This window comes from Manacus candei, unplaced genomic scaffold, assembly GCF_025592945.1.
Source record: "Manacus candei isolate 608988 ecotype Guabito, Panama unplaced genomic scaffold, ASM2559294v1 h1tg000042l, whole genome shotgun sequence".
In the NCBI taxonomy this organism is placed as follows: Eukaryota; Metazoa; Chordata; class Aves; order Passeriformes; family Pipridae; genus Manacus; species Manacus candei.
This window is the reverse complement of record NW_026138090.1, coordinates 372,301-394,933: the sequence shown is the minus strand read 5'-3', so window position 1 is coordinate 394,933 and position 22,633 is coordinate 372,301. Positions and strand designations below refer to the sequence as shown.

The following is a 22,633-nucleotide window of genomic DNA, read 5'->3' as shown; positions in this document are numbered from 1 at the left end:
AATCCAAGAGGATAATCATTATCTTGCTGTGTCAACAGCTGGCCTGTGTGCTGTCACTCAACATTGGAGTTCAGGGGAGGTGCTGCTTCCATGTTATGGAAATTACAAGGAATGCCATGGAGTAATTTGCAGACCTACCACTTTTTAAAAAATTAATCCATTGGGAAGCGCCAGGTTCTGGTGAACAGCAATATCCATGTGATGGAGCTTTCTCCCAATTTTGTAATCACGAGGCATCACAAGGAGGGAGGTACTTGCGAGTCATTTGCAGTGGGATTGGCATCACATGTTCTGAGGGTTTCATAACTCAGGTGGCACTAAAAGGCTTCCTTTAATTACCCTTCATGACACGGTCTGTAGACTATAAATTTATATAATTTGTTTGCCATTGCCGCGTTTCAAAGCGTGTTTAAAAACTTGCCATAGTGTTCCCTCCAATGTGAGAGATGAGCTTTCCTTTCCAAAATTCTGTCTGGTGCCATGAGAATATCTGTGAAACCATTAATTCCACTTTAGGTTACTCAGAGAAGCTGTGGCTGCCTCATCCCTGGAAGTGTTCAAGGCCAGGTTGGACGGGACCTGGGATAGTGGAAGGTGTTGCTGCCCATGGCAGGGGGTGGGAACTGGGTGGTCTTTAAGGTCCCTTCCAGCCCAAACCATCCTAGGATTCCATGAACTCCGATTTCCTGCTTTTCAAGCTCTGTCCCTGTGTAAAAGCTGTTTTTCTTGCTTCAATACTGGCAGCAGCCAACGCTGTGCTAGAAACGACTGTGGCTGTTTGCACACAAGAGCCAAAAAATATTCGTCTTTCTGAAATGATCACTGTGATCCAATAAATTCCTGTATGTAGGGACTGTGGTAGTGGGAACGTGGCTGTTGCACGATTAGGTGTCGCTTTCGGAGAAAAGCTTTTCCCATGTGTTATATTTAAATGGAAATTACATTGCACAGAGCTCCACAGCATCTCATGGAAGCTTGCTCAGGAATTATTGCTTGTTTATGTAACTGGCTGCGAACTCGAGGCCCGTGTGGCTGAATATTGTTCTCAGATATTGAGGCCATGAGCTTTTGATTTTTACTGTATAAAAATAAATTAAAATACTATAAGGATTCAGACTTCTCATTTTCAGTTAGTTACTGCCCTTCTACCCTGGGCTGGTTGATAAGATTAAAGGGGGAAAAAAAATATGCAGAGGCACAGGAAAAACATTTAGCATCTACTAGACTTTTTGGGATTGTGTTGTGTTTAGTGGTTTCTCCCTACAGCTTTTCCTCTTCAAAGTGATCTGTTGTCATAGGAGCCAAGTTAAAGTCGTGTAAACAGGGGCCAGTGTTCAAAACAGACCTTAGCCCTCAGTCACTGCCTCATCCCTTGAGCTGGCTGCCCACAGCTGACCCCAGAGGTGCCCTGAAAGGTGTGGAATCAGTGCAGGTTTGCTCCAAATCTGATCTTTCATCTCTGTGAAGAAGCAGAAGTGAGGGAACTCCCATGGAGCCATTCCTACCACTTTATTCACCCCTTGGATCTAATACATTGCAAACAGCAGGTCATGCAGGGCTCTGGTTCTCACCCCTTGTTGTTTAGGATTTTTTTCCTCCAAGTCCTGAAATGAAACAAAAATGCATTGTAAGCAGTCAGTTACTGCCACTGTTGCAGGTTCATTTTTATAGGTTCAGTTTTGTTGGTTCAGTTAAATTCCCTTCCAAACATACATTTTGTTACCTAAATATCCCAAGTATTTTTCCGAGGTTTCCAGCCTGTGTCCCTGTCTAATACTCCGACTGCATTCGTTTGAATTATATCCAGCATTTCCTGCCAGCCTGCTGTGCTTGCAGATGATGAACCTCTCTTACCCTCTAGTGGAAGTATTTCAGTCCTGAGGATTTTATGGAGCCCTTTTGCTCTTGTAAAGGATCAGACTTTCTTGGAAAACATCTTTTTCTGTTGGTTTTAAAACATCACAGCATCTCGTGTTCACTGTGTAGTATCTTGTCTTATATTCTGTTTATCTTCAGGGACTTGTTTACCAAATTTTTGTTGTCTTGTGGGGTTTTTAATCATATTACATTGAACTTTCTAGTTTTGTCTTCCTCTGCAGAAGACTTGATGTGAACTTTTTCCAGCCTAAGGCACTGCTTAAATATGGTTTCTACACAGTTGCTTAGATAGGTCACAGAGTTTTATGTAAGTTGCTCCTTGTCTTAGGCCCTTAGTAACTGTAAGGTTTTATATTTCTGCTATTTTTCTAGACATTCTGCATTTCTAACAGTCAAGAAGAGACTGAGGGAAGCCTGAAATTACTTGACTTGAATTGAGGTTTGATTGCAGTTGCTGCAGATGAATTCTGTTCTTAATATCAAGAGGGAAAAAAAAACCAGCAGCGCTGAACTTTGGCAGCTTTTCCCTCCTTCATTATTTAAATAATGATTTCAGCTTCAGGAAATCGAGCATAAACGAGATACAACATTCATTTATTTAACAACATTTCAGGAGGAGGGATGGGACTTCCAAAGACAAGTTTCAGATGCTTTTGGTATCAGAAGGACCGTCTTCCTCATGATTATAATAATTTTCATTTCAATGAGCCTGAGGTATTAATGCTCTGAAGGTTTGCATGGTTTATTTTTTTTTTTTTCTAATATTCCCGGCATGGTCTCAAATGTTCAAAGCAGCAGATAGGGTTGCAAAGACATTTTCCATCTACATTAGCATTGCTGATCAAATTTAGATGGCTCTGCTGCCAGAAATGTCTCAAATAGGCCTTGAGTTGAATCCTTCTGGGTCAGCAATTTAGTCCCTGACTATGGCAGCAGCATATTACATGATACTTTTCAAAAATTGGCAATATTTAGTCTATAATTGTCTTTTTATTCTCAGTTTCCTTATAGGCTGACTTTCAGTCCTCATTTCTTATTAAAAAGACATAATTATTAAATTACTGTCTTTGTGGTTTGCAGGTAAAACAAGGTGTGTAGTCATTGTTCCGACCTTATTCCCTGATTTTTTTTTTTCCTCTTCTCTGCCACCCATTTGCTTTTAAACAGGAATAATTTTCCTTTAAAACTCTGTTGCAAAATTTGAGGTCAAACTAGGGAGGTTTGTGAAACCACAAGGAAGGATTCTGTCAATGGGACGCTGAGAATGAATTATCTGAATATATTCCAGTTTCTACCTAATTTTACATAAGAATTAACCATTTTTAATTTTTTTAAAGAAATGCTTGGGTTCTGTGGTGTGAGCAAACGCTTCAGGAGAGCCTTAAATTGCAGAAAACCAAATTCTACCCAGAATTTCTTAATTAGTTTATTACTTTCCTGGCTTAGGAAATGAAAAGAGTGAGGTATGAGAATGAAACCTGTGACGGAATGGGCTTCCAAAATACCATTTTGTGTCTTCTGAAACAGCAATATTAAATGGTTTATTAGCCTAGGGCCCGTTTTCTAGGCTGTGGGTGCAGTTCAGTTTAATTGCAAGGAAGAATTTGCAAAATAGGAGAGTTCTGAGAATTTTTCATGCCAAAATCTTGACCGAAGGCCAGAAACCTTCACCAGCCTTTGTAAACTGACCCAGAAAGAGAAAGGAGACAAACAGGATCTGTAAACAAAGATCACGTGCCCTTCCCAAATACATTTTGGGAGGATGGTTGCCTAGGGAAACAGGAAATGGGGAATTATACAACAAACAAAAAGGACTGCCAAGCAAATTTGCTGACCTTTTTTCGGGGAATTGTGATGAAAACTGTTGGAATCCGCAGGATTTCACCATATCTCCAGATCCGAAGGTAGAACAGAAGAATAGTTTGGTAATTGCACCACAGTTATTTGGAAAATACAAAAGTCTTCCTTGGCATCTTCGTCCTGGAGGAAGCAATGCAGGGCCATGAGCTGTGAGTTCATCTTGAATTCATCATGGTTCATACTGAATTTTTTGGAGTTTCCCAGCTTTTGCAGTTAAGCTTTTTGGAATCAATGCTTCCTTTTATGGATGAGATAATAACAAAATAACTCCATTCATATTTGCAAGGGTCATCTGGTCATTTAGCTCTGTTGTTTAGGCAGCTTAATCCTCATTTCTGAGCTATTTGTAGTCTCACAAATAGCTCTCTCCGTATCTTTCTCTACGAAACAGCAGCTCACAGAATGTTTTGTTTCCTTCCACGAGTCACAGATAAGAAGGGAAGAAGAGAATTTGCAGTGGACTTGACTTTAGCAGGGAAGGATTCAGCCTCTGGATGATAATCTGCTGAGTTGCAGGGAGAGTGAAATGCATTTGCCTGATGCTTGGATCCCTTCCCGAGTCCTCCATTATTTCCAGCATGTAACTTTTATTTTCTTTTGTCAGTTCCAATGACAGGGTTCACTCAAAGGGCCACCATTGATCCGGAACTGAACGAAATCCACGTCTTGTCAGGGCTCAGTAAAGACAAGGAGAAGCGGGAAGAGAATGTAAGGAATTCATTCTGGATTTATGACATTGTGAGGAACAGCTGGTAAGTCATAAGTTCTAACTTCTACACTGACTTTCTTTGGAAAGCAATCCTGTCTCCCAAGGAATTGTAACCTCTGTCGACCCTGGAATGATGATGTTGAAGACAACTAAGTTCCCGAGGCACCTCTTTTTCCCCGATAGTCTTTAAATACACCATGGCAATAATCTCCCAAATGAGAGAGAGAAACCATGTGAATTATTGGAGCCAGGTGGAGGGGACAAGGGGAAGTGAGCAATTAGAAAAGGCTTTTCCTGTAGGAAGTGCTCAAGGCCAGGATTCATCATCAGTGCAGCAAATTCTGTCAAATGTAAGTTGATAATACTGATGCAGTTGATAACTGGTACGTGGTGCCAGTTATTAAAAACTAAGGAAAACTGGTGCATGTGAATGGTGATGGGGAAGTGTCCATGGCATATCCACTATTCTGAGAAAAGATATCCTGGTCTGTTTGCTGTGTTCTGGTTTCCAGTGTCCCTTTTCAGAGCTGGCAGAGTTTTTGTATTCAAGGTCTCTTCTAATGTGGGGGTCAATCACTTTGAAAGGTGTGAATGTTGTTTTCTAAAAATGGATTTTTGGTTACAACTTAAGTCTGCTTGGAAATCACTGATTGATTAAATGATTACAGCTTTGCTGTAATCCATGGTCTAAAGCTCTGAGTCCAAGGTGTTTTTCTCCATAATAAAAAATACTTCATGCTGACAATTCGGTGGGCAGATAATGTAACATCTAAAGGTACTCCCAAAGCTCATGACAGATAACTTCTTAGAATTTTTTTTGTGTTTGGCTTGTGCTTGAGGACTGTGTTCAGCCAAGGTGACCTCTGATTGTTGGATGGGTTTCTTCTGTAGAGCTAAGAATGGGGATGGGATAATAGAGGACAACATGTAGAGAAGTAAGAAAATCTTTGGTGTTATACACCACTTGTACCTTACAGCCTTTCAGCAACTTTTCCTACTTCCTCTAAGTCCTGCTAACCATTATTTACTGCTTTGTATTTCAGGTCATGTGTCTATAAGAATGACCAAGCAGCAAAAGAGAATCCAGGTAAAAGCCTCCAGGAAGAGGAGCCCTGCCCAAGGTTTGCCCATCAGCTGGTGTATGATGAGTTGCACAAGGTATGAGGGTCCAGATAAATACATGATTTTTTCAGTCTTATAGCTCTTAAGATGTAGTTGTTTCCTCAAAGATGGTACAATTAATATAGGTTTTTGTTTAGTGCTAATGTTTGGATTGATATGGTGAGTAACTTTCATTTAACTTCCCATATTTTGAAATAAAATGCTGAGCTTCTTTTTATGTCACTACGAAGCAGATACGAGAGCTGTTCTCACACTTCAAAACAAGTGAATCTTCATTATCTTCAGGGACTTAATCTCACAATCTGTTAGTGACTACATGGTCTCAGTTACCAACATTTCTAGGAAAAATCTGAATTAACTAATCTCAGTTAAGAATCTTCTGTACCAGAGGTGCCTGACTGGGCCCTGCATGTCAGAAGCAACTGTTATTGTTTAGCACTATCAGACACATTCATAGACTTAAAAATAGACTTAAAATTGGTTTTAGTGTACCTGACTGCTCAGTAAACTTAGGGTTTTGTGCATATTAACCAGTAAAGCACAAACCCACAGATTAGGTTCATAAATTCATCAATCCATGAATTTAAATTACTGTGAGAAACTTACTGAACCTTTCATGGCTATTTTCCAGTTAAACTCTTTCTAGAAATTCTTTTTAGTCTGAATTGAAGAACAGAAATATATTTTAGTCTTGCACTCCATAGGATGGCAATCAAATCTGGAAAACCCAACTAGCCCAAAACTTTGGGGATAAGGGGGATTTGAAAGAGAAATAGGTGCAAATTTCATATGGAGAACTTGCATTGCTTTTTGTCTTCACAGACTAACACTGACTGTAAATACTGCTCTGCCTTTACTTCTAATTGTAAGGTACCCTGAGACTGAGAGTAGTATTTTGTAAGTTACTCTGAAGGTTGCTAAATCATTGCAGTTGCCCAGCTTTATCTGACGAGCTGTTTGATGTGCTTGTTTTGAAGAGTCTTTATTTTTAGAAACCTCTGTTCCAATGACCTTTCTAAACTCCTCTGATATAAATAAGGAGAGCCTACAGCAGTGGGATGCAGAATACATTGTTTTGAGTGATTATTTTTAAAGCTGTGGGGAAAGGTAGCCTGTTGGACTTGTTAAACCTCAGTATTTGAAGATCCTTTGGAGCATGTTTAATGTCAACAGTTCAGAGTCTGAAATTACCAAACCATGGGAAGAAAAATACAGTGAAGAAATAAACAGTCCTTTTTGTAACACTTCCACTCTTGTGGAAATTTGCCTCTCTCTGTAAGTCTAGTCTTGCATTTCAGAGACAGACAAGTCAAATTAAAGCTCTTTAGAATTTATGGGACATGTGGGGACGTTGATCACCTCCCAGGATTATGCTGGACTGGGCTTGCTGTCACTTTACTTTGAGCATCTTTAGGACTTCCCACTCACTTGGTTGGTGCTTAAGGATCTATCATGCTCATAGGTTTTTCCTAAAGAAAGAGTGTATGTGGGTTTGGGATGTTTGTTTATAAATACCTCAGGAATCTGCTACAGGTAGGTTCTAACAGTGCAGCTTTTTTATTGTCTTCAAATGTAAGTGGTTTAAGAGAACTTTCTTCATCTCCTGAGGGACAAGATGAGGCTAATAAAAAGATGGAGCAACTTGACTAAAGGGCAGAATTTCTCCCTCAAGAATAAACCTCTCCAAAGCTACTGACGTAGTGAATTGTCCTTGTTCAGTGCATGTGCACAATCAATCACCTTTTTGATCTGCCTCTCATTTCCTTAGGTTCATTACTTATTTGGAGGGAATCCTGGTAAATCCTGCTCTCCCAAGATGAGATTAGATGATTTCTGGTCTCTGAAGCTCTGTCGACCTTCAAAGGAATACCTGCTAAGACACTGCAAATACCTCATCAGAAAGCACAGGTATAGAAACAAAGGTGGTTTGCAATTTTCTTTTCCAAATATCTCCTTTTTTTTTTTTTTTAAGTTGGTGAAACTTGGAATATCTTATACCATTTTGGGGAATGTCATTTTATTGGTTATATGGAGTAGATGATCTTCAAAGTCCCTTCCAACCCAAACCATTCTATGATGCTGTGCTATGATGGTCTGCAGGTTTCTTGGTTATTTTTTAAAATTATTTTAATAAAACGCAGCAGGGCAGAACTAAACTACAAAATTAACTTCGTTCTGCTTTGACTATGTTATTCTAAAACTAGAAAAATGTGGTGTGGGGGGAGTCATGGGGAATTTTTAGATTCCCTTTTCAGTCTGCTGCTCATCAACATGTGTTTTGGTGCTGTCACCTCCCAGGGAAATGGAGTATGTTTTGGAAACACTGTGCTAGGAGATAGTAACAGCTCACAAGGATGCTAATGAAATCTGGGGGCTGGATGCCTTTGCACATCTGAGACTCAACTGTGGTGAGGTCATCAGAGTTTCTCATTCAGAAACTCCTGAAAGAGCTCACTTAGGCAGAATTCAACAAAGCAATGCTTCTTGCACTCTGCATGCCTCAGAGCTGCCTTATATTTGCTATTTAGGGCAACAGCTTTTCAAAATCAAACTTAGGGTGTTGCCTTAGTCAAGAAATTGCAGCAGAAAACAGCCTTTCAAGACCCAGCAAGTTATTTGAAGCCAATAAATAGCTCTCCCTGCATTCCTGGGGAGAATACTTTGTTATCAGGTTCTGCCAAGAGCTGAGAGGTCAGGTTTTCCTGATGGTATTTTACCTCTGAGGCTGCAAGAAAATTTCTGCACTCAACTCAACCACTGTGCTGGATGGGGCCTTTTGAGATCAGCCACACAGTAGATGTGAATACTTACAAAAATTAAAAAAGGCCTTGCCCAGTTATCTGGGAGGCTTATTAAACCCAGATGTGGTGGTATGGAAATGCAGCTGTGCAGCCTCCAGGGACAACTCTGGAGTATTTGTTTTTACTTGCTTAAATTGCACTCAGAGGAAGTGTTGCTGTGTATTATCTGGCAGAAATTTGGGGTTTATGCACCATGCTCCCTCATTTTTGGGTTCCCTGTGAGGGAGCCAAACCTGACCAGCTGAGGTGTGATGGGTGCTTGGCTGGAGTTGCATCTTTAGCCAGTTTCAAAATTTGGGCTACACATGTCCACTGTGATATAAATAGCCAAGTAAATGACCCAAACAAAACAATAACAATATGAGAAGATGACAGTATGATGCTGCACTGGCTGGATAGGCAATAGAAGGGAAAAGATCATTTTAAACCTCATCCTTTTTAGGCTTATGCACCCAATCAATGCTGCAGGGTCGTAGCTCTGCTCACTGAGGATGTTGAGCCCAGAATCATTTCTCAGGGCTCTATTAACTTCTTCAGGGAATTCACAGAAGTTACAGTTTCTATTTGTTGAAAGACAATGAGGAAATAATGGTGGTGGTGAACAGGATTTTTAGGTACCTGTGCTCTTTCCAGAGGTGGGATATAAATATCCCTGGGACTGAAGTGCTCAGGGCTTACCTGTGTCTGAACTGTGCTACTCACACCTTACAAACCAAACAAACTTAAAATGTTTTATATATATACATCAAGAACTTGCTGTACGTATGCTTTTGAATATTTTCAGTAAGAGTGTGATGCTTTGCTCTTGTAACTCCCTTACACCCCCCAAAAAAATCCTCCTCCACGTTTCAGTCTGTATTCCCGCAAATTACGGGCTGAGCTGCCACTAACGTGGTTTTCTTTGGAAATGCTGGTTTTCATAGATGGCTTTTGCTCTTTGTAGAACTGGTAGTACTTAACCCTGAAGGAAGTGGCTGTGCTCAAGTTTTCTGTCTCTTCAGGTTTGAAGAAAAAGCTCAGACTGACCCTCTTAGTGCACTGAAGTACCTGCAGAATGACCTGTATGTGACTGTGGATCACTCGGACCCCGAGGAGACAAAAGAGGTAAGGGCTCAACAAATCCTTGTCTTAAAGAAGCTTAAACTGTTCTCAGTAAAAATTTTGAACCTCTTAAACCTTGTTTTTATTCAGTTTTCATAAGCTCTACAGTGTCCAATGCTTTATCACATATTTCTCCCCACTGAAGTTCACTTTGCTTTAGAAACAGTCATTTACCTGCAGGTCCGGATAAAACAGCTTTTGTACTCCTAAGGGTGAAGAGTAGGCCTTTGTTTTAATTCCAGCATACTGGTGTGTATTTTGGGAGCTTTAATTGAATTGTAAACTCTCTGAAATGTCACAAGTCTATAGTTGGTTGTGTGGTAGAAAATGAGTAGAAACTTATTCATGCTGCCTTTTGGCTTGTCAATATTCAGCAGCTCCTGGGAGGGGGAAAGAGGTTTTTCCTGAGGTGATCAGTGTTTCTGGAAGTAATTTGTATATATACATTGCTTGCTACCCTTAAAATCTTATTTCCTCTGCCTTTTGAATATTATCCAGTAGGCATGTTTTTTTATTTATTCCAGGAATTTGTTCCCATTTCCTGTTTTGATTCCAGCACCGCAGTACGTGTCACTTTACAAAACGGATTAAAGAAATAGTGAGAAGTGACACATAAAGTGGTTGATTTGATTTCATCACTAATTTCCATATGGAAAGATGTGCATTCAGCTCCCGTGGGGGAGATGGAGAAAACTCCATGGTTCTTACTGTCTTCTTGCCTTAGTGACTTTGGAAGTCATTCAGCAGCTCCTTTTATAAAATTGTGATAGGAGAATGGGCATTTCTACTTCATGCTGAGTCCCTGGATTGAATCCCTTAATCTGGTGGTTTTAAGCTGCTACTTTAGATAAAAAAAAGATTGTACAGACACTGAAAGCTTTTGGGGGAGAATATTCTGCTTGTGTGTGCACAGTATAGAATTGTAGGGTTAGAGTTATGAAAAAAATGTGTATTCTTACTGGGATCTTGGAACTGGTCACATTTGTCATAAATTATGGTCAGCCTTTCTAAACATCTGATCCAATATGTCTGTGTGTTCTGTTACATGGTTTCTCATTTAAATTGTTCCATGTCAAGTTGTTTGACATCCTTTCTAGTCATTTCTAGCATAGGAAAGACAACGGATGATTGTACTGTTCTTAGGATAGAAAAAGGAGATACTTATATTTTTATTTTTCCCCAGTTATTCACTGTCTTGTACCAGTGTAGTAGCACTTTCATGGAATCCTTTGGGTTGGAAAAGCCCTCTAAGATCAAGTCCAGCCATTAACCCGGCACCATTAGCCAAGGCCACCACTAAACCATGTCCTCAAGTACCACATTTACACGTCCTTTAAATCCCTCCAGGGATGGAGGCTCCACCACTGCCCTGGGCAGCTGCACCAATGCTTCACAACCCTTTTGGTGACCTTTATCCTCATATCCAGTCTTAACTTGAGGCCATTTCCTCTTGTCCTGGTGCTTATTACTTGAGAGAAGAGACCAACCCCCACCTGGCTCCACCCTCCTTTCAGGGAGTTGTAGGAAGCCAGAGGGTCCCTCCTGAGCCTCCTTTTCTCCAGGCTGAGCCCCCCCAGCTCCCTCAGCTGCTCCTCATCAGACTTGTGCTCCAAACTCTTTCCTAACTCTGTTCCCTTCTCTGGACATGCTCCAACCCTCAATTGTCTTTCTTATTGTGAAGGGCCCAGAACTGGACACAGGATTCGAGGTTTCTTCTTCCTGTTTGAACCTGTACTAACCCACAGTGTACAAACTCCCATTCTGATGCTCTTTTCTCTCCTTCTGCTCCCTCCCACTCCTGTAAGACCCTGTCCTGTGTTCTCTGATCTCTCCCTTTTTCTCCATGTCACTCCTGTGTGCTGGTGGCCTGTCTCTCTTTGGCCAGTTGCTCCTGAAGAGATCTTGCATCTCATGGCTTGGCTGGGCCTTTTTATTCCCTGAAAGAAAAACCTCTGTGGTGTGATCAGCAAGCTCCTCTCCTCATTCCTGCTGCCTCTTGTCACCCACAGACTGAAGGAGCTGCCGTAGATGCTGCACACTGGGCACAGGAAAGCCTTTTAATATTCTACATTTCATTTTCCCAGTTCAGTGCATAGTGTTCAACTTGTCCAACTTGTAAGAATAAGGAATTTACCTGCCTGCATGGGCTCCTTGGAGATTTTGGGGGAATCTAACACCTTTATCTTACAAGGTAGAAAGAGAATAAAAATGTTGGAAAAAGATTTACCCGTTTTCAGAGAGCACACTGGTGTTCTGGACGTCAGTGATCCAGCATGTGAGCTTAGATAGCTCAGTCCAGCTGAGTGAATATATTGTGGATTCTTTTCTCTGCAGGCCTGATGTCTGATCCAGACAAAATCCAATAGCTTCTGTCTGTCGTGCTGGTCCGTTCGGATCAACACAAACCATTCAGCAGAATTAAAGCTTCCATTCCAGTGACCTCCAAAAATCATTTAACTGATTTTGGGACACTTTTTTTTGTTTGTTTGTTCGGGTTTTGTTCTTTTTTTTTTTTTTTTTTTTTTTTATTAATTGTACTGGTCGTAAAGGTTTTACTTGCAAAGCTTTTTTACCCTGGAACAGATCTGGCAGGGCTGTGGCCCTGAGCCAGCTGCTGGGCTGGTACTGACTGGATGTGTTTCCAGTTGACGTCAATTTACCTTCCGGTTATCACATCGAGTTGGCTTTTTGCTCTGGCATTGCATCTTCAAACAGCTCTCTTGTGCTTTCCAAAGGACTGACGCAGGCTTTTTGGATTCCATATCGAATTTCAAGCACCAGTTTGATTGTGTCTCTCAGCCCAGACACCTCCATGCTCTGCCTTTATTTGTAGTTGAGGTTGTCTTTTAATATTGAAGGTGATTGACATGCTCCGTGCTGGCTGCAGCCATGGAAGGCTGTAAAGATTCTTACTGTGGCAAATAAGGAAGCAATTCCTGCCTGTTTTCCCTCTTCCTTGGGCATCTGTTAAATCTGGGAAGGACCAAGGTGAACAGTGCAATAGTTCTCCTGGAGACCAGACCTTCATGTTTTCTGGACTGAGGTGTGGATGGTGTTATATACCATTACAAACAGAATTTCCCCTTGCGGTGAGGTTTGCTTGCTTTGTAATAGAAGTAATTCCTTCTAACTTAGTTAGACAAGTCTGTTCAGCTGTTTGGAGTTTGATGCCAAGGAAAACAAACAGACTGTTCTTGAAACTTACTTTGGCGTTAGTAACCAATTTTGTTTAAAGTAGCATGAATGATTGATGGTAGAAACATACCCCCAGATTTTCATTCCATTGCTGTGAATTTTAGGGATGCTAATAGGATTATATTTTTATTTCACTTTTTTTATTATTCTAAAGTGAAGTAGATGCCTGCAAGTAACAAGTATTGCAAGGGTACCTGTTTTAGTAGCCACAGGCTGTGTGCCAGCAACTCTGCCCATAAATGCAGATCCAGTTCTCTTTTAACTGTGATTCTGCTTGGAATCACCTAAAATCCCTTTAGTCAGTTCAGGGTTTCCTGATAAATAGATCTTTTTCACTGACTGTGGATTAATACCCCTGACACTGTGTGTAAAGGAGGGTAGATCCCCAGAGCATGTGGAATTTTGTCCGTGATTTAAGAGATTAAAGTTCTATAAAAGTGTCATTTGTTGGTGTAAAAATTTCTGGTGGCATGGGTGTTCTCCTCTTTCTCACACAGATTTTGATGATAGTTACAGCTGAAGGCTTTTAAAGAGAAAAGGATTGTCAAAATAAAAATCAAGTTGAATTCCAAGTTGTGTACTTCAGGAAAAATGGGTGCTATTAAAGTACAGAAACATCAGTAGGTCATGTACCAAGCTAAAATGTTCCTTGAACACTTCAGGAATCATACCCAGAACTTTACTGCTCTTAAATGGGCTACAGTAGAAATCAAGATGATAGAAAAAAAATGTCCAGTGCTTTCCAAGTAAAGGAGATCAAGATGGTTTTGTACGTGGAGATTCAGCGACTTGACGAAGCTCAATCCCGGGACTGTTGTAAAACAGATACCAAGCACAAGGAAAACTTGCAGAATGTTTTTCTTGGAGCATGGTAGGAGAAAGAGCAAGGACCTGGAGGCCAATTTGAGGCCTGACTTGCTTGTAGACCCAGGCTGGAGGCCCCTATTCAAGGCTGCTTCATACTTTCCATTCTTAAAACCTTGTCTTTAATAAATTTGACAGATAAAGCCAGCGGGGCCCGAAAGTATTGTTTGAGTCTGCATTAGACTGATATTTCTGGGAAAATTCAAGCCCAAATGGGAAAAATAGTTCTAAGAAGGAGCTAAGAAAAGCCTGTTTCTCTTCTTCATGTCCTGCTGTGATTCTTTGTAAAGCCTCAGAGCCTGAGTGCTGCAGGAGCAGAGGCTTTGGAGCCAAGGAGCCTTTAGAAAAACAGTGTTCAGCCTTCCCAATTTCAGCAACGGCTCCGTCCTCAAAGAGTTTGAGCCTCTCTTTGCTTCTTTGAGCCTGTGCTGAGAGTCACCAGCCCCAGAGAACTGGGCAAAGCTGAGGAACTGGTTTGCACTGTGATCTGAGTGCTCACATTATGGAGGAGGAGGAGGAATGATGTCTGATTCAAACAACCTACCAGGTATCCCAAACAGGAGTTACTCATTCCCCCTTAACCATTTCATTTCTCCAGAGGCAGAGGTGTGCAGCAAATATACAAAAATAGATATAACTAATACAGCCTTATTTTAGTTCCTTGTTTTTCTCCGAGGAACCCCTGCTCAGTTCAGAAGGTGGGTTGGATCTCAGAGAGAAGTTAATTGTATAACAAAGGAAACTTGTCTTTTGAGTGCAGGCTTTATTTGGAATGGATGAAGCCAGTGAGCCAGAGGGGTTGTCAGAAGAAAATGGGTGGTGTGTGATTAAAGCAGTTGGATGCTTCTGCTGGATAATTGAATTCTGGTCTTGCCTCTGTAACAGAGTTGCCATGTGATGTTAAGCAAATTGTTTTTCCTAGATGGTCATTAATTGAGTGTTTCATTCTGGTGCCTGATGGGAGAGATCTTAGGTGTGACTTGCTTGAGGGCTTTGCTTTTTCTGTGAATTCAGAAGTTGTTGCATAACATTATTTTAAAAAATCAGATTCTGTTAGTTTCAGAGAGGGAACCCAAAATTAATCAGAATTTAAAGTTCTGTCTGTTACAATAACAATTAAGAAAACCGAAGGAGTGGTCTTGAGTAAGCAGTAACTATCCTATGCATTGGGAAAAAAGGTATCCTTTGGGAGAACATCATAGGGTTAAGCTGGGATTGTAATGCAAATGCAGAGTGAACCAACTTAGGCTCAGCACTGTCTGTAACTGATGTTCTTAAACCATGTGCTTGACTTTTCTATCAGAAAGTGCTTTTTAAATGCGAGTTGATACATAAACTTAACTTCAAACCAAACAAACAAACAACCTCAAGGTTAACTGAAGTGCAGTGTCATCAGTGCAGAAGGAAACAAGATACTTCTTTCTAGCTTTAAGGGGAAGAAACTCGTAGCCATGAAAATCCATCCTTCCTGGTGCAGATGAGGCTGGAATACTTGGCATAAGGTCTTTTCAGTGGATTTTTAGTCTCAGTTCAGTGAATTACAAGTTGGATCCTGGTTATATGGTCTCTTAGTTGGGCACCTGAGCCCCAGCCCGGAGTGTGGCTTTCTGCTCCCAGTGGGAAGGCTGCTGGCATTGCTATGGGAGGAAAGGAAACCTCTGGAATTATGTGGCATCTGCTTTGGCAGCATGCCCCTGAGGCAATTGTGTGGGAGGGAAGGGTGGCCAGGACATGGCATTTGCTCTCAGAAGCAGCATGGATTTAGCCACGGGTTTTATTGGAACTTTTAGAGCTATTTCTGCTGGGCAGCTGTTTGAGGATGTTGCTGATTGGAAGCCAAGCAACTCTGGGAAATTAAGCTTGCAGGAAAATACATGTGGAGCATTGCAGTCACTCGTGATTTGGGATAACCAGGCCTCACACTCAAGAGGGAGCTTAATCACCCTCTCCCCCCTCTTCTGGAGTTTGTCAATCCTGTATCTTTCTAACCTCTTCTTACACCTTCCCAGGACACCCTCTCCAAAAGATGTAAACTTACTCCAGCACACCACAGTCCTTATTTTAGACTGGTTTTGCCCTTGATGCCACATCGAAATTGATCTTGCTGAAGTGTTTTTGTAGCTTCTTACACATAGGTGTAGATTTACTTCTTGTAGCAGCTTTCTGCATTTGTGACTTTTGGCAGATTCCTCCTTGGTCATTGTTCTGTCATCTTCTGCAGCCCTGACTCCTTTGAACTTTCTTCCTAGAACTTGGTTTTGAGACCACTAAATCTTTTTTTTAGTGCTTTCCTCCTATGTTTCTAATTGATATAGGGCATCCCAAAGTGGGTGCCTTGTTGTAGAGGAGACTTACAAGCCTTGATAACGGCAGGAATACTTGATTTATTTTAAGATCCTGCTCCTTCTTTGTGCACTTTCTATGCATTTGCCAGTTTTACAATAGGATGATAATTGATCTCTTATAACTCCTAGGTGCATTTTCACAGAGCCTCTGCACCTGTTTTGTATCACTGATTTTTCCTGTTGGTGTTGATTTGCATTTGGCCCTAATGAAACACACCTTGATCCATCATTTTAAACTGGATTTAGTGGAAAAACAGTAGGAAGGCTGTCTGCTCCATGTCTGTCTGAGCATGGTCTAAGGTCTGTGGGCTCAGTGATCCTGCCCTGTCCTGCCAAGCAGGCTATGACTGAAAACCCAGAATAGTACTGCCTCAGGGCACACATGAATCACTCCTGATTCACAGCTCCATTTTCATGTCAAACCACTGATGGCCACCCACAGAAAAGTTATTTGACCTGTTTGCCTTTCCCTGTTGGTTTAATTTGGGTGATGCCTTGATAATTTGCCTTTAAATATCATATAAAAGCATCAGAATGGACAATGTCCATTGCCAAGTCTCATCCATACGACCTGCTGCCTATAAAAGAAATCAGGTTGATGTGATACAACTTGTTGTTGCCAAACTGACATTGGCTGCTACTCATCACCTTCTCCACTCCTTCATGCTTTCAAATTGTCTGTGTTCTTATTTTTTCTTGAAATGAAACCGATGGATATGTAATCCCTGGCTGTTCTTTCCACTCCTTTCCTGAACGTATTTATCCTGGTTCTTCCCCCCTCTTCTCTCCTTTGGGCTGTGTGCTGAAAAGACACACAGGACACACAAGATTCCAAGCCTTTAAGAAATCAGCTCATTCCTTACAGGAACATGACAAAGCACTAAGCTTTGCTGCTCTGGGGGTGACTGAAAACAGCAGCTGGGGCAGAGGAAGACACTGGTCACTGTCCATCAGTGAGATATTAAGGGAGAATAAACCCACGAATGTGTCACTTCAAACGTTTGTACTCATGATTCTGATGTTCCCCAAGAAGTTTTATTTTTAATTTAAGAGATGCTTAATTTAAGAGTTTATTTAAGAGTTTATGATATCAGCTTCTGTGGCAGTTCAGAAAGGTTGATACCATTAGAAACGTGGAATGTTTTGGGTTGGAAGGGACCTTAAAGACCATCCAGTTTTAACCCCCTGCCAGGGGCAGGGATGCCACCCACTAGATCAGATTGCTCAGGGCCCTATCCAGCCTGGCCTTGAACACTTTCTGGGAAGGAACATCCAGAACTTCTCTGGGCAGAGCTTTCTCTGTGTTCAAGAAGTTCATGCTGCACCAGTTCCAACTGTATCCAGCAGTTCCCCTGTTTTTTGTGCTATCTAATCCCTGCCTGCTGAGCCTGTACCATGTTAATCCCTGGGAATGTTACTGCGTGGAAGGGACTCTTCCTTCTGCTCTGTGATACCTGCCAAAAAGGCAAAAAACTATATGTAAAAAAATGAGATTTTTAGAGCTCTCAGTCAAGTACCTTTCATTGCATCAACACTGCTCTAATTCTAGGAAAAACCATCCGACTTGTGCCAAGCTGACAAATTGTATTGCTCATGTGAAAGTGCCTGCTGCTGTTATTCATGTGTATGGCACAGCAGTTCTGAGCACTGTGCAGAGAAAACACAGCAACTTTCAAGCCACTTGGACTTCTATGAATCTTTTGGGTTTTTTTCCTGTGTGGTTAATAACACTTTTTTCTTTCTTTCTTCTTTCGCCTCTTCTGCAGTTTCAGCTTCTTGCCTCAGCATTATTTAAGTCTGGCTCGGATTTCACGACTCTTGGTGAGTATTGTGTGTCACAGGAATTATATGATGTTCCATCTGATAATTGCTGTTAGTTTCTACTGGATTTTATATCAAATATTGTAGTTCCTATGAACATTGTAGGCCCTTTTTCATTTTGAATATGCAAAGTGCCACTGCCCAGCCATTTGAGAGGTTATTTATAATGACCAGTGTCCAATGCCTCGAGCCCATATTTAAAACATCTGTCAACATCAGTGGTTTTAAACCAGTGCCTCCCGGGATCATTTTGTGTGTCTTATTACATCTGATCCTTCGCTGTTACCCAAGTAAACAGAAGCTTTGGTCAGAATAAAGCACCTCCAGTCATGTCACTTTGGAATCTCACAGCATGGCTGCAGCTCTGTTTGCTGTGATAACTGCAATTCCTGGAGTAGTTTGGTTCGCCCTGTTCTTTGCAGAACGAGTTCTTTGGGCAGAATGTCAAGAGCGAAGAAAACAGTGGCGTGAAGGGCTGGAAACAGGAGGGCTGAGCCAAAGCCATGATTTGTTTCGCTCCTCTGTCCAGTTAACTCTTTTGCAGAGCTCAGAGATTAATCCTGGGAGAGCTATAGGAAGGCTGTAGGCACAACTTACATCCTTGTGGTGCTGGGTTGTCCTCATGTTACCGAGCTCTTGCTAAGAGTTTGGATGGCTTCAGTTTTTTATGGAGGCAGAATTCCCAACATAAGAAATTGAAGGAAGGAAAAAGCCCACGGCACTGTCTGCCCGGCTGGATGAGGAAGCTCTGCTGAGCTGGCGTGGTTTGGAAGACATCTAGTTGATCCCGTGAAATTAATTTTGTTTTTAAAGAAAGAAAACAGATGTTTCAAAAAAGTTGGATTTTTCGTAGAGTCACAGAATGGTTTGGGCTGGAACAGACTTTCAAGTTCATCTCATTCCAGCCTTCTGCCATGGGCAGGGACACCTTCTACTAGACCAGGTTGCTCCAAGCCCTGTCCAGTCTGGCCTTGAACACTCCCAGGGATGGGGCATCCACAGTTTCTCTGGGCAACCTGTGCCAGGGCCTCACCACCCTCAAAACCTTTCCCTGGTTTTAAGTGTTGTAGAAGATGAATTAGTTGTTGTATCATTTCAGTACTTTTATCCAGAGTTTGGCTTTACAGATAGGATGCACATGTCAAGGAGTGCTTCTAAAATAAAACAAAAACCCGCAGCCCTCCTTGATCTGATTAACTTGGTTGACTTTGATTAACTGAAGAGTGAGTTCACTGAATTAAAAAGCATTCCTTGGAGATACCAGTGATAGAAGTAACACACAGCAGAGGAAATCATTGTGTGCCTACCCTATTGTTCTTGCTGTTGATGGTTTAAGTGTGATGATTTGGATAAACAATGCAGACCAAACCCTCCCCTCTTGGGAGGCAGCACTTCAGAATCCCAGTTTGCAAAGCTCCCTTGTGCCAAGATGCAGCCAAGGTCCCCTGTGCAACTCCAGTGAGTAAATACCTGACTTGGAACTCCTACCCATCAGCAGGACTTGTCTCAAGGAAAACTCCAAGCAATCCAAAGAGCAGTTCTGGTTATGGCAGTGAAGATAACGAGGAAGGCCTGAGGACAGAAGAAATGAGACACCAAATAAAAATAGCTACACAGATTTTGTTTTCTGGGACATCAGAGCAGCCCCCTGAGAACTCCGTTTCTTCAGGGCTGTCAATGAGCTTGACAGGCATTTGCTTATTACTTTTTATGGCATTTTGATGGCAGTGCTGGCTTGGGGTGACGTGAACTCTGTGTGTATGTGCACACAGCAGTGGGGTGGAGGGCTGGCAGCCTTGTTAGTGGAGACAGAAGTAGCAGACTGTTAACATCGATCCCAGGTGGACAACTGGCCTGTTCCTCTGAGCATTTAGAATAGGGAGAACTGACTCAATTTCCCTGTTTCTTCCTTCCCCAGGATTTTCAGATGTTGACCACACATATGCCCAGAGAACTCAACTGTTTGACACACTAGTCAACTTCTTTCCAGACAACATGACCCCTCCTAAAGGCAACCTGGTGGACCTCATCACGCTGTAACGGAGCAATCACTGGACACGTGGAAGAGGAAAAAAAAGCATCCATTTTCAGTATTTTAATTTTTTTACTGCATTGATTGACTGCTGGGATGAAGTTAATATAGTAACCCCTAGGTGTTTGAAAGGGGTTTTATACTTGTATGGTGAATCCCTGGAGCTTTTCCCTTGGAGTAGGTTAATAAAATGTAACTGACGTACTTCTGACTAAATATATATATTTTTTCTGACTTTGGATTTTGAGTTAGCAAATGTAAGATGAAAAGGTGGGGGGAAGAGAAAAAAAAAATAAAACCCAGTCATGTAGTGATCTTTTTGCCTGTGGGGGAAAATTGAGATTTGTGAGTTATCTGGGATTAAAGATGATGGGTTTTATTTTGGGTTTCCTGAGGAAGAGGGGGGAGAAGTTTTTCTTTCCTCATCTGTATCTCATGATATATTGCTTTATGCTACAACTCCATCCTCAGCAGCTGAATAACTTGCTGGCAGGACACTGGCACACATTGAGGTAAAAGTAATTTATGTCTTGAGTCTTGTAATCTTGTGTCGTGGGGCTGCGAGCGCGTGTTACAAAGCGTCTGTCTCCTCGCCCCAGAATCAAGCTGACAGTCGTGTCTAACTGCATCTGAGACTCGATCTAAGCTGAATACCTACATCCCTCTCTTCTGTTCTCTGGAGCCTTCCACTTAAACCTGGCAGGCAAGTGGGAACCTCAGAGAAACCGTTGGAAAGCGGGAGCGCGGCCGTCAGCCGTACGGGCCCCTTTTCAGGGATCGCTCTCTCTGCTGCTGTGCTCTTCTGCTGGGAAACCACAGGGGTCCTCGGCGAGCCCGGCAGAACTGGGTCTTCCACCACATCCCCCCCCCCCCAAACCTCTGCAACCTGACCCTGGGTTGGGTGTAGGATTTCTGAAGCAGATTGTCTTCGTTTCCATGTGCTTCTGTGTGCGTTTGTCTGTGTGTCCGTGTGCAGAGCGTTGCTCCCAGCAGCTTGTCCCTTCCTGTGCAGTGCAGCTCACTCATCAGTGCATTTTAGACCTAGATCTGAATGTGAGGAGGCCTTCTTAGCATAAATCTCTTTGAAAGCCAGCTGATGCATATGTATAGAAAATATATTCTTCCTCCTCGCCGAAAGCCTTCTTTATACACGCTGTAAGGGCTTGGTGCTGCACTGTGAAGTGGAATGAAGGACACGCATACCCAGCACTAGAAACTGTGCATTTGGTGTCAGTGAGTGTTCAGTACACACTGGCAGATGTAAATATTTATATGAGACTGCAAAGCTTTATGTCCAGCAATGTTCATGCCAACTGGGTATCGTTGCTGCACCCGCTGAGGCCTGCTGGCCCCTGTTGAACTTGATGGAAAATCCTTTGTGTTGCAAAGATGGACTCTTGAAATAAAGAGTTGGTCAAGTGTCTTTTTCAGAGCTCGAGTGTCTGCTTGCTTTGATTGCATTGTATTGCCTCTTTATCATGTTCTTTGTGTGACTTTTGTAGTCCTTCTACGTTAGAAATAAATTTAAAAAAACCTCATAACTAATGTTTAATCACTTAGAAAGGAACAATATGTCAGAGGCCGGGCTTTGCTTGTCTTCAGGGAGGACTGTACAAAGCAGTGTTTTTAACCTGTCACTTGAGACCGTTCAGACATTGTCCACTTCAGTGGATGGCAAATCACATGTCTGGGGAAGACTCCACTCAGTGAAGGAAATGAAATCTGATGAAATCATTTCTTTGGAACGTGGCAGGTTTTTTTCCCAGTGATGTGGAAAGTTTTACGTTACCACTGGGCTTCATGATGTGCTACCTGTGCTGAGGCTTTGTTAACTAATTAGAGTTTATGCAGTACAAATGTAGATATCAGAGGAATATTCCAGCTGAGGTGTTGCTTCCATTGAGGTTGAACTCATCACTTTTAATGCAACCAACCAAACTGCTGCAGCCCTCTAGTACGTAAAATTTGAGTGCTGTTGTGCTCCCTTATCACTTGATCTCATTGCCTGTGTGTCCTCCAGCTCCAGTCAGGTATTAAATGCTTTTTGTCACAGTTCTCTAATCAGCCAGGCTCTTCATAAATTTTTATGTGTGTCCACCTTGGATGACCACATGTCAAACCAAAAGATAGACGTAGCTGGAGCGCACAGGAGAAGTTTAGGATTGCCAAAAGCTGTGAATGGCGTTGGTGGTGAGCAGTGCATGGTGTCAGGTCTGATCTGTGTCACAGAAATTCGATCCAAACTCGTTGTCCTCTGCGTGGGGGGTGCCTGCGAAGCCCGGCAGCCTCGGCTCTGTGTTTTGTAGCACCGTGTGAATCGATGGTTTGTCGGAGTTGCTTCTGCAGGACTGACAGTCCCAGTTAACGAGGGCCCTTCAGGATGATCAAATATTGACCTGCCTTTATCCCAGGCGGATCGATGTGGGCTCACACCAGTGCAGTTCATGGATGGCAGCTGGTGATTAACCAGCAGAAAATATTTGCTCAGCCTCTGAGTATTTGTTGAGCAGCAGAGGCACCGTGTGGCCAGAGAGGTTAAGCCAAAGGAAAGGCTTCTTGTGGCTTTGCCAAGGGTCTTTCCTTCTCCTGTGTCCTTAAAGCTAGGAATCAAAATTAAATGATTTTTTTGCATTGGTGTGTGCTGCACTGCCTGATTTTAAAACCTAATCAAAAATTCTTGAGCAGTGAAGTACAAGTTTCCTTTCAAAATCAACCATGGATTTAATTGCATGCAGATCTTTAAAGGTACTGGTGATATTCCAGGAAAGCATTAGATGTGCTCATTACAGAAATCCCGAAGTACAAACAGAAAAGAAACCCACTGGATCTGAAAACAGCCACCTGAAAGTGTTTCACAGCCCAGTGCATGCCAGGTTTATAAATACACAGGCTGTGCGTGAGAAGC

General features: G+C 42.0%; 1 protein-coding gene across 3 annotated transcripts in view; it reads left to right on the top strand.

Moving 5' to 3' along the window:
- The window catches only part of MKLN1 (muskelin 1), a 94,071-nt gene extending 74,123 nt beyond the window's left edge, over positions 1-19,948 (top strand). For all 3 annotated transcript variants that reach the window (XM_051795221.1, XM_051795222.1, XM_051795223.1), the window contains 6 exons: positions 4,343-4,490; positions 5,491-5,605; positions 7,338-7,477; positions 9,372-9,474; positions 17,642-17,696; positions 19,615-19,948. In XM_051795221.1, coding sequence (XP_051651181.1) covers positions 4,343-4,490; positions 5,491-5,605; positions 7,338-7,477; positions 9,372-9,474; positions 17,642-17,696; positions 19,615-19,736 — 683 coding nt within the window. In that variant the 3' untranslated portion in view covers positions 19,737-19,948. The remainder of the gene's footprint in view (positions 1-4,342; positions 4,491-5,490; positions 5,606-7,337; positions 7,478-9,371; positions 9,475-17,641; positions 17,697-19,614) is intronic.
- The last annotated feature ends 2,685 nt before the right edge of the window (positions 19,949-22,633 follow it).